At 44.0% G+C, this 12,319-nt stretch overlaps 2 protein-coding genes across 2 annotated transcripts in view; one reads left to right on the top strand and one right to left on the bottom strand.

The window, feature by feature from the left end:
• vps4b (vacuolar protein sorting 4 homolog B) overlaps nucleotides 1-12,319 on the bottom strand; it is a 376,929-nt gene that overhangs the window by 196,423 nt on the left and 168,187 nt on the right. The gene's annotated exons all lie outside the window — the stretch shown is intronic.
• The window catches only part of LOC307237613 (histone-lysine N-methyltransferase 2C-like), a gene marked incomplete at its 3' end in the record, with an annotated part of 53,017 nt that overhangs the window by 12,246 nt on the left and 28,452 nt on the right, over nucleotides 1-12,319 (top strand). Inside the window, exons 3-4 of the mRNA XM_080010371.1 lie at nucleotides 5,617-5,705; nucleotides 11,124-11,271. Of these exons, the coding sequence (XP_079866497.1) occupies nucleotides 5,617-5,705; nucleotides 11,124-11,271 (237 nt within the window). The remainder of the gene's footprint in view (nucleotides 1-5,616; nucleotides 5,706-11,123; nucleotides 11,272-12,319) is intronic.

The following is a 12,319-nucleotide window of genomic DNA, read 5'->3' on the forward strand; positions in this document are numbered from 1 at the left end:
AAAGTGGTGTTTTCAGGGACCTTCGGCACAGACAGACAGACGACAGGGTTGTAGACACACAAGTTTATTGTAGAGTGGGCTAGTTGGAATAAGCCCAAGAGCAGATGGACATGTGTCCTTACAAGGGCTGCTCTCCTGAGTGTGTGTGGGGATGGGGGTTTTACCTGTTGCTTGTTAGACCAACCAATGAGCAACAGGTATGCAGCCACTCTGATCCTGGGCCCCAATTACATAGACCCAGGTCGGGTGTGGCAGCTCAAACCACACCATCCCCACACCGCATAACCCCAACACAAAACTGAGGACAGGGAGAATACCTGGCCGAAGCCTACCCCCCCCACCACCACCATCAAGCAGAGAACAAAAAATTAAAAAAAATGCCTCAAATACAGACTCTGAATCTGGGTTCCTATACCTGAAAAGGACAGACTCTGACGCAGGGTTCCTTTACCTTATAACCAACAAAGGTCCAAAAAAAATTAACTCATCCCCTTCCAGGGGACCTGGTTCACCGGGACAGCACGGCCCACCGGCTTCCTTCCCCCAGGGCTAGGATGGACCGCCCACTCCTCCCTTCTGGAGCGTGGGGCCTCAGGCTGGCTCATGAAGGCGTGGCCAGACTTGGCTGTTGCGGGGGCTGCTTGGAGGGGTGGCCTGGCTGCTGGGCTGCTGGATGGTCCCGGTGGTAGCTGCTGGGCGGAGTAGCTAGCTGCCAGCGGTTACCTGTGGTAATTGCTGCTGCTGCTTCTTCTCCGATCCTTTGCTGGACCCCCTGGATGCTGCTGCTGCCAGTTGGGAGAGGGTTGGAGCTGGGGCCGTGGCCACCGGTTGACCCGGAGGTGGTTCCAGGACGTCTTTGGTTGGCCCCTCTGTGTCCCTTCCCCATGCCGAAGAGTCCCTGTTCAGGTGTCACTGTGGCAGTTTCGCCTACCACCTGCCCCCAAGTGGCGTTTTCAGTGACCTCCGGCGCAGAGACACAGACGACAGGGTTGTAACACAAGTTTATTGTAGAGATTGGGCTAGTTGGAATTAGCCCAGAAGCAGATGGAGATGTTTCATGACAAGGGCTCCTCTCTTGAGTGTGTGGGAATGGGGCTTTTACCTGTTGCTTGTTAGACCAACCAACAAGCTACAGGTATGCAGCCACTCTGATTCTGGGCCCCCAATTACTTAGACCCAGGTCAGGTGTGGCTGCTCAAACCACACCATCCCCAAACCACAGATGGATTTAAAATACCTAGTCAAACCTCTGTGCTTATTTTGGTGAGTAACTTCAAAGTGTAAAACAGACAGGTACAGGATAAATAATCAATGTTTTTTTTGTTTTTTGTTTATTATACTGCATAGCTGGCCATCCCAATGTGGTCAACAAAGTCAAATAATGACCGATAATGGTCGGGCTTTTATACAGTTTCTAATACTATGTCACAAATCAGCGGGAGAACTGCTTTACGGCAATATGTGACGTCATTTGGAGTCACCGTGCTTTACGTTATCTGCATGTGGGAGCAAATGTAAACAAACGTGGAGGAGCGTGACGCTTCGTGGACCCATCACGATGCATGGAGCTTAACACGGAAGAGAAAAACACACCGTCCCTTTGTTTACAACTTACAACTTCCTAAACACCAACTTGTGTTTGATAAGGCAATCTGGCACGATGGCACCATTCATAGACAACATCTCTCCGTCTGCTACCGAGCCGCGACAACATAAAATGAGGGACTACGGAGCACAGCCAAAATACCTTTTGTTTGCCGATCACGTTTTAGTTCAAGCTTTCAATGAATGAAAGTGATCACAAACAAGGCATTCGAGTCATCATGTCGCAAGTCAAGTCATGAGTCTTTAACATCCAAGTCGAGTCTCGAGTCATTTATTTTCTGTCAAGTCAAGTTGCAAGTCATCAAAACAGTGACTTGAGTCCGAGTGAATCTCTGCCACACACGCGCCAGATCGCACATTCTGTCTCGCGAGACTTGTGAACCGCCCGCAGTTAACGCATCGAGTCTCAAATACACATATGATATATTACTATATCAGAATCACAATATATTACATACTATTATATCGAAATACCATGAAGTAGCAAAAATACTTGGGATTCCCTGTATTTTTATGAAATATATCTATTTGAAGGTAAGCAATGCCACTTTTATAGAATTTGTCTATTTATTAATAATGGAAAATGAACTACTACGTTTAACAAATGTTAAGAACTGTATCAGATTCCATCGAATCGTTCTGTATTAAAATGTAACATCCCCGTATCGTATCCTAGCCCATGTATCTAGATACGTATCGGAACGTCTTTATAAGGGAGAGATGCGCACCCCTATAAAGTATTGAAAAGCCACTTGCTTTTGTTGGTATAATGTCAAGCATATCAGCAACTGTAAGCCCTGGCAAACCTGATTTTGTTGCAATTCACTAGATTTGCTCACGCTCCATCTGCTCTCCAATCCATTCCACATTATTTTGTGTGGTTCCTGTCGGGTTTTCCAGGCTGCTCCCACAGAGCTGGGACTACTTACCACACAGCATTATTTTCACCGTCCTTTTTTTTCTATCTCTCTCCCTCTGTGTGGGATTGTGGGGGATAAGTTGTGCATGGTATGGGGGTTGGACATTGGTCTTGAGGGTTTGTCACTGTAATGAAACGTAATGCTTCTTGGTGGTGTATTAAACTACTTAGGTTGTACTTTGTAGGCCATGTTTGTTGGAAAATACCAAATTTGTATGTTCTAATATAATTAGGCCGTTAAATGGAAGTGTCCCCAAGGCCCAATGTCCACATTTAAGTTTATCTGGGAGAGATGGAATCAAGAACTACCTCAGTGATAATTTTCATAAAATACGTCAGACAGTAGTTATTTTTATCCACATCTAAACCCTCCTCAATATTCTTAAAAATTCCCATTTCTTGTCTTCACATTTATTGAGCCAAAGAACCATTTTCAGTATAGATGTATCTTAAATTTTTCACACGGCACATTCTGGGAGGCCTTGCCCCCCTCTATGCCCATCATAGAGCCCCCTAACTTAAAATATTAAAATAGTCTTTCCTTATTACAAAAATGACTTTGTCACTATTCAGCCATTTGGCAGGTTTTCAGATGACTTTCCCGATGTTATAATTCCTAGTTTTATTGTACCAATGATGTCCTGTCTGTGGATCTGACAGTTGTTGCAATATCAACTGGGGTCCTGATGAGTTCATTGAAGGTCTATCTTGAAAAAATTGCTTTTGTGGTGCAGTATTTATACCTTTTAATAAACTGTGTCTTTATATCAGCGACGAATAAGTTGCTTTTACATGTGCCACTGACCTATGCTTGCAATACCTTATGTGTCCACTGTGGAGCTTTTTTCTGCGTAGACAATCAATTGAAACTTTTTAAAATAAACTCATGAGTTGGACTAATATTTTACACAACCATGGAGTCTAAAATACAGTGACATGCCATCAACAAAACAGAACCTGGTCGGTTCATAACAGGAAGCCGCTTTGAAGCTAAATGGAAACACCGCAAAATTTGCATTCAATTTTGTGGCAATAAAGGGATCCCAAAATTAAATTATGTAGCATAAAAATGTCACTGTAAGAACAGCTAGTTGCAATGGACACTGGCTACAGCATGAACTGTAGGTTTACAATGGACAGGCTGCATCTACTTTATTTATAGGCCAGTGCTCCATACTGAAGACTGACCCTCTGATATTACATCTTTTGTAATCTAAGCCTATATCATTGCTTTAAAAAAAATGTAGGCCCAATTACCTTGCATTGAAATTGTGAATTATTTTTGCTTCATTATGACCTTTTTTTTTTTTTCTTTCCCAGTGTCCTGTACCTTAACACGTATGCCTATTGGGCATAAGAACCCCCAGTTTTAGACTTGTGCAAACTTTTACAATGGCCAATATCGTGAATGGTTAAAGCCCTGTTTTTGCTGTCTGTTCTGAGTTTGGTGATCTGAGTTAGTTTAACTATGGAATCCTACTATGGAGGTCCTCGGGGTCATTTTAAGGTTCTAGACATGCTCTTTATCTTGAAGTGGAAGTCATTTAAAGGGCGGGGTTGATTTGGCATCCAGCCAACTGGATTTTTGTCTTCAGAGGGACTGTAAATTACCCATCCCTGCCCCCTACCCCACCCCATGCATCCTCTTGAGTACCCTTGAGACATTCAGCTCCCGTTTGTGCAATGCTTACTTTCGCTGCCTAGCATACCCACAATGTTGTTTAATTTGTATCCATGACGATTATCCCCTGCACATGGTGCTTCCAAGGTTGGGTTAACAGACTTCCCATTGGTGAATGCTGACCCTGACTGAAATTTCCTCGTGTGGAGGAGTGGTATGCATACAGACTGATTGGTGCTTACATAGATATGCTTGTTAGCTAGTTATACTATTTTCAATACCATGGTGGTGGATATACATATTATGTATTTATGTTGGCTAAAATGCCAGCTACAGATGCCCTCTTTAAAGAAATTGACTGAGAGGTAATGGATGATAAAGTGTAATGATTCTCCGGGTGATTCTAAATAAAATCTTATACTGAATGTGAAAATTGGAAATTTAATTAATCACTTTTTTTGCTTAGATAGGAGTTCGATGGAGTGTAGGTAGAGGTTGTTGGCTAGCATGACTTATTGCTTAGTTCCAGGATGTATTGCATTCACACTTATTACTATATGTCAACAAATTCTAAAGAAGCAAATTCAGTCTTCAATGTATTATTTGTGCTATTTGTTTTATTCCTTCAAATCTCCTGATTATGTGTTTATTTATGATTTTTTTTGTCCAATTAATACATCTGCATGCTTTCTTGGAACGCAAAAAGATGTACATTACAGAGCATGAGTGAGGTTGCCATCGTTGCTCACAACGCCGAGTATGTGACATATAATGTAATTTAATACATAATATTCATTGTTAACTTGTAGGTTTGTGAATGGTGTCTCAAATTACCGAGTTGTGCGTGCTCATTAGTCCGTAGTCTGATTTTAAAATTTGGCCGGCACATGTTCAGCGCTTGGACCTCAATTAGGCCGTAATGAGTTGTCATCCCCCAGGGGACTTTAAAACGAAAGAGGCATGCATGGCATCGGTTTTTATATCGCACTGTAGATAAACGCACATGTCTCGGCTGTGGTATATGACCACAAATACATTTTGTAATAAATGAATAATATAATAGAAACTAAAGACACAGTACACCACCTTGGGCATACCCACAACCTACAGTGAATGTATCTGTTGATTTAGTGATTCCTACAGTGCTTTGTGGACGACGCCCATTTCAATTCTCAACCATTTCTAGCTTGCTTATCAACGGAGTGATGGTTCGCTGGTGTCTAACAGATGCCTACCACCACCAGGCTGCATTACACACCCGCAATGGCTAACCCTCACCACTCTTCTGCCTTGCCCAGCGGCCCAAGTGCCTCCATTAAAAATCAGTGACAGCTGTGACTATATTTAACTAATTTATGACCTCCCCTCCCCCAACACTTCCCCACTCCCGCTCCCGAGGCACTAACTCTCATTTTCCCTCCCTCCATTTTATTTTTCTCTTTTATTCACGTCTATCGTTCTTTCCCTGTAGGGGTCGCACCAGAGGGAGGGTTGTTGTGGATGAGGAGGACAGCATGGATGGAAATGAGATGGCAGAGTCCACAGGCCCTCAGGATGCAGGTGAGTCTCAGTAATTCCAGATTTTCTTTTTTTTCCCCCTCATCGGTTTCATACCTGATGCTGCTGGTGAGGAAGTGCTACATGAGTTGAACTCCCTAACCCTGGCAGTCCCATGTAGAGAGTATTTCAGGAGAGGCAGAGGAGACTCCCCTCTCCTGGAGACGGATGGATGAGAGCCTTTTCTTGGCATCCCATGCTCCTGCTTCTGGGCTATAATTGAAAGGGTTTAGCTTGAGCTGTGAAGCTGTGGTGGGCTATGTTTTTTCCCTCTCCCTCCTCTCTGCCTCTTGCTCTCTTCTTCTCTTGCGCTGAGATTGGCATTGAGGTGCAGTGGGAAAGAGCCCAGGGCTAATGCCCTCTAAAAGCTTTTTAAAATCCCATCACTCTCCTCAGACCCATTTATGTGCCTTTTTTTATGTGTGTACATCGTGTCACGTGACCATCGCTTGCATTCTCATAGATATCATGCTGTTCTGCTGCTAGGGTGGTGATATTGGGCGGACACAGATTCTGCTACTGACTAGCTCTACCTCCAGTTCAGCCGATAGCATCACTAGGCAATTTTGAGGGTGTAAAAAAAAAAAAAAAAAAAAAATGTAATAAATAAAAGATTGTGATTGGCCTTTTGTTTCAAAAGAAGAGCAGCCACTGTCTCCTTTTGAGCTGAAGTCCTGGTGGCTCTAGCTCTCCGCCTCCAGGCTTTTTGGTGGGATGGAATTCAGTTTAGCTATACATTGTCTCCCTGACAGTGACATGAGTGCAGCTGAGGTCAGGAATAGGAGAATGCATGATTGTTAACCTGTGCCAATAATGATTTGATTGATAGATTGTCTTTTGTTTTATTGCATATACTGTTAATTGTTCTTTGCACATTTTGTGACATACCTGGATATAAATATAAATTTGAAATGCGATGATGTTCATCATCATGTCGGGACCGCCTAAGTAGTAGTGACATCAAAAGCTAAAAAATTAGTCGTCTTCCGCCAGCTGTCCCAAACTACCATGCAGGAGTGCAGTTCATCTGTGGTTGTGAGGCCAGTGCCTCTTGAGCTAGTCCACGAAGGTCAGCCTACTGCTCGCCACTGTAGCAGTGCCTTGCTTTCGGCCCACACAGTATAGTCGGGCAGGCAGCAAGCTCAGAGTTTGAGAGTTCCACACTTGGTCCTGCCATGATAGTTCAAGGGCCATGCGTAGCATTCAGGTATAATAGCCATCCAGTGACTTCTCTGTATTGCTTGTTAGTGTCCACGCTTTTGAGCCATAGAGCAGGACTGACTCAGTCGTGGAGAGGAACAGTGACAATTTGAGTCTTGTGCTGAGGGTCGACGTCCACACTTTCTTCATGTTGTTGAGCGCCGACCACACCAGTCCTCGTCTCATCCTGAAGTCCTACTCACTGGAGTCTACATAGGCACCAAGATATTTAAATTTGGTCGTGGTTTTGAGCAGCATGCCATTATGGTGTAGGGCTGTAGTGTCAGTGTTGTTATATGCAACACCTTGGTTTTCCCTGCGTTGAGATGCAATCCTATCTTCAGAAACTCCTCCTCCACTGACAAGTGGAGGAGGAGACAAGCGCTATGTCATCGGCGAAGTCTAGGTCAATGACATGCCTCACTGGAGGCACTCGCCGAGTCTTGTGAGGGACCAGAGTGAAGCCTAACTCCTCCTCTCTCCCGCCGATGGCTCTCCTTAGCACGTAATCGAGCACGATGATGAAGAGGTATTGAGCTAGAGTGTCAGCTCAGTGGCAACGCCGGCCTTACTGACCCTGGCCGGGGTGTGTGTGTAGGCCACTGTTTTTACAAGCTTCTCCGGTATCCCATAGGCCCTCAGTTTGTCCAGCATTTTTCCTCTGTGTATGAAGCCAATGAAGGTTTTTACCACAGGAAGAATCTTGTTTCTACATGTTCTATGATTCTCTGCAGTGCTATGATTTGCCCTACAGCGATCGAGAACTGGACGTATCTGGTTGAGCACCATCCAGTAAGGTCTTCATCAGAAGAGAGGGCTAATACCCCACTAGTGGTTGGTACATCTGCGATCTCTGGATTTGGGAATTGGGACAATATTTCGCGTTTTCGCACAAAACAGTTCCCCTCTCCCTGAGGGGAACCAGCAACCATGGAGTTCCCCCAAGTTGTGCTGCTTAGTCCCTGCCCTGCAGTAGGAGCTAAAAAAAAGTCCCCTCAAAATGGCATTCTAAAAACTACAAATGTTCCTAGTTCCTGCAGTGCAGACACAAAACAGGGACGGCTCCTCCAAAAGTTCTTAGAACTATGAAGAAGTTCCTGCGGTGCGAAAACGCCTATTGAGGGTGCTCCATTGCTCCAGAAGTTTCACCTCTGGAACAACAGTCTTCTCCACAGCACTTTCCCCCCTTCAGTAACCTCTTCACCTTGTCATACTCCCCCTGTGTGAAGGGTCCGTCCTCGACATCTAGGTCCTTTAACACTCTCTCCACCTCAACCTGCTTGACCAATAACACCCGCTCGGCACCAAGAAGTTTCTTGAAGTTGGTCTCTCCTTTGATTTGAGAGGGTTTTGAGGAACCTCTAGCACCAATCTCATTGATTAGCTTCCAGCTCATGCTGTGCTTCTAGTTCAGATGGGCTTCCTCCACATCTCTTATCTTGCTGGCAAGCTCTTCATCCTTGATGACGTCATAGGTCTGGTGCAGTATCTTCTGATCTTCTGCTGCTGACAGTATATGCTTTGTTGTAGTTGTAGTACTATTTCTGTTTATAATTATTTCTGTTTAATAATATTTTCTGGCGTTTGGTTTGCGAACATAGGTTCATGGTGGTCTCAACTTCTCTCTCGAGGGGGCAGGGGTTTAGGTTGATTTGTTAATCCTCTCCCTTAAACCGTATGTCTTCCAGGTAATAGATTATAGACTCATACCACACATGAGACCAAACAGTAGACCACAGTTGTAGGTTGTGTACAAGCCTTGGCACGTCAAGCCCAATCAACTTCCGAAAAGCAGTTTCCACTACTGGTAACGAGAGACAGACTAAGTACTAATTAATTACTTGGAACGTAACAACATAAATATGTGACCAAACTCTGAATCTACAGAGGTTGTTGTTTAAATCAGCATTATGTAATTTTTGGTATTTGCGCCCCTATAGTTTCTGAGTGCAATTGCACTTTTTCAAAGCCGTCAAAACGAACTAGTAAAGTTTTACCAACTAGTAAAACTCGGTCTGGTGTCCGAAAATAATTTATTTTACCAGGCAAATTTGAATCTTATCGGTTACGTTTCAATACGTTTACACATGTAACAGTAATGTACGCCAAGGTTACAGCGCGCCTTCCCGGAGAGAGGGCGTGGGGAGGGCTACCGGTGTAGGGACCAGATGTGCTCGGCCTGGCAGTTCGCCTCGCGACGGTGAAAGGGTGAAACAAGCCCCGTGGCACAATGAAAGTGAGGGCCTGTATAGGCGGGATGAGGTGCCGGTGCCGGGCGCACAATTAGCCTGTCTCGCCTGCGCCGACAGGGAGGTGGAGTGACTACGTTTTGTATGAGCATTACCGGACATTTTGACCGGCAAATTTATAATTTTACTTTATTTTTTATATAAATTGTAAAGGTCGAGCAAGTGACGTGGTTCCGTTAAGCATAACACACTTTTCCCATGGTTTCGAAACGAACACAAAAGTTACATCGTGCAAGAACAGTCGTTCGGGGAGTGGGTGGGAATGAAAGAGCCATATTACAAGTCAATGTACCATCAAAATGATTTTGAAGCTGTTATTTTAGGTTAAAAAGTTTCAGTCTTGCCTAAATGTAATACATTCCGGGCTTGGGCGATAGGACGAATATATCGGCAACCGACGACTGGCTGAGGCCATTGGCGGTTGTTTGTTTGTTTTTTTTTTTTTTGCAGATTTTTGTCCTTTTATTGTGCTAATTTAATGACCTGTAAAGTGCAATTCAAAGCGTGCGCGAATAGGAACTGGTATTACGCGTCTCTGCTGTAACGCCCCGGTGTTTTTCTCCCCATCTGGAGAAATAAAACATGTAATCCACATTTCCAGGTCATTCTGAAACAGGCTCCCTTTCTTTCTTTGGTTTGGTTCAGAGGAACAACACGGCGGTTCAGAGGAACAACACGGCGTGGCAGAGCGCGCACACACACACCTGTTGCCGGGGGGTGGGGGGGGCCAGAGCAGGGGAGCCGCTGCCGCCGCCGCCTCCTCCTCCTCCTCCTGGGAGCAGAGATGCAGACCAGGATGGTCTTTCTTTGGGATAATTACATGATTTGATCCTTCTTTAAAATTTATTTTGCTATCCTTTTAATACGCATAATTAAACATTTGTTTTAACCGAACCTCCGCACTGCGACCGGAGAGACTCGGTGCTCTGTCCAATTGCAAATAATCCAATATAAGATTGTAGCGAGAAAGGGACACGGACAGAAAGGGAGACCCGCAGTCCCCCCCCCCCGACAATCGCCAGTTGTTGGGCTGATGGCCAACCCTAATATATTCTGACAGTAATGTAACAGTAACAGTATTTTTGTAAATATATGTGTGCGTGTGTGTGTGTATGTATGTATGTATGTATGTATGTATGTATGTATGTATATATATATATAGGAATCTCAGTTTCAGAACATGTTCTGATGTGAAGGCCTGCATTTTCAGTGCAAAAGTGGGAAGATGCAACCTATGCAACATGCACAACACAACACATCACAAAGATGCAGTGTTCACAAACTCTCATTTGAAATGAATGAACTTCCACTGGAGAGCAGCGGATCGACTTATTCTGTATGACGCAGGCGTAAGAACAATAGCTTGACTCTGATATCATACAGTTTCTCTCGGTTACGTGGAATTTTTGTAGTTTAGCATAATTATTGCTCAAGTAAATGTTAGTAAATAATTTGCGTGGCTTATAGTCGATAGATGTTATATTCAGCCATATGAATGCAAAGGCACCCTAGACATTTTTTAAGTGAAATGCCCCTTCAGAAGTTATCACAGTGCACTGTTTTGCTGTCTGTAGTGGTCTCTGTAAGTTGTGGAACTTTTTCTTTACTGTATTCGTTGTTTATTTCATTTATTGCCTCGGAAGGCCTCCGGGTTCCCCATTGGGTTTAATGTAATCAAGGCCAGAGCATATGGCCTCTTTATTTTACCATCTTTCTCACTGACAAAGGCTGTGTTTTTGACCTGGAGCAAGATAATCAACCTGTCCCATTACTGCTTGTCAGACGCTTCATCGGGCCTCAAACAACTACCGATATTGAATAGACGAATAGACAAATACCCAAAGGCGTACAGGTTATTGTTAAGTGGGCTGCTCACAATTTCAGTCATAGCATTTATTTATAAACATTTTATTTTTTATTTTTTTCTGCTGAGTCATTTCTAACTATTTGACAACCTTTTTTTCATCATCAGAGACGCACACCCAGCTGGTGGAGACTGAGGAATTGGTGACCACTGAGGGACCAGAGGAGGACAAGCCCTCTTCCCCCCTGTCCCAAAGCCCTCCAGCCGCGGTATCAACAGGACCATCTGTCTCGGCCGGCGGAGAAGTCGAAACCAGGTTAGAGACATACTGAACTTCATTTGAACCACAGCAATTAGTTTAACCTGTAAAGCTCGTAGCCCCTTTCTTGGGTGGGGGGTGGGTGGGTCGTTCGGAAGTGCCTTGCACCATCAGAAAGCTGAGACCCTAAGAATCATTTGAGATGCAGCGTGACACTGTATGTCAATCTTTTCTATCAATTAAAAGGTAATAAACATTTTTAATTGCATCTGATAAAATGATGAATGTTTTGAGTGTAAAGGGGCTTTTAACATTATACTCATGTCTAATGATGGCCAATCCCATTCCCAGTAATGTATGATTATTTTCTGCACCAAGTTGTTGTTTGATACCATTAATAACACAGCTTTGGTACGTTTTCTGGCCATTTTTGAACAACCGAGAATGGGGTAATATGGGTCAAAGATCCCCCCCTAAAAGACCACCTGAAGTCCTCCTGACCTTAGAAAAAACACTTGAGAAACCATAACGCTGTCATGCAGTATCAATAACTTTAGAAAATTGGAGATTTGTGTGAGTTTGACGATTTTGAAGATTGGATGTCAAGCACTATTTTCTGAAAATGGCTAAAAATAACCCCCACTTATTACAATGTACCTGGACATCCCATACATTTTCTGAATGGTCTAAGTGTCTAGATTGTGGGTCTATAGTTTCATGACGCTGTGATTATCCTTGAGGTCACACTTTCATTTTAGGTCATTTTACACTGATCAGCCACTTAATTAAAGCCACTAACAGGTGAAGTACATTGATCATCTTGTTCCAGTGGCGCCTGTCAAGGGGTGGGATGTATTAGGCAGCAAGTGAACAGTCAGTTCTGGAGGTTGATGTGTTGGAAGCAGGAAAAATGGACAATGGGGATTTTGACAAGGGCCAAATTGTAATGGCTAGACAACTGGGTCAGAGCTTCTCCAAAACAGCAGGTCTTGTGGGGTGTTCCTGGTATGCAGTGGTTATAGTACCTACCAAAAGATGTCCAAGGAAGGACAACCGGTGAACTGCAACACGGTCATGTGCGCCCATGGGCTCATTGATGAGTGTG

The sequence above is a fragment of the Zeus faber genome, assembly GCF_960531495.2.
Source record: "Zeus faber genome assembly, chromosome: 12".
NCBI classification, from domain to species: domain Eukaryota; kingdom Metazoa; phylum Chordata; class Actinopteri; order Zeiformes; family Zeidae; genus Zeus; species Zeus faber.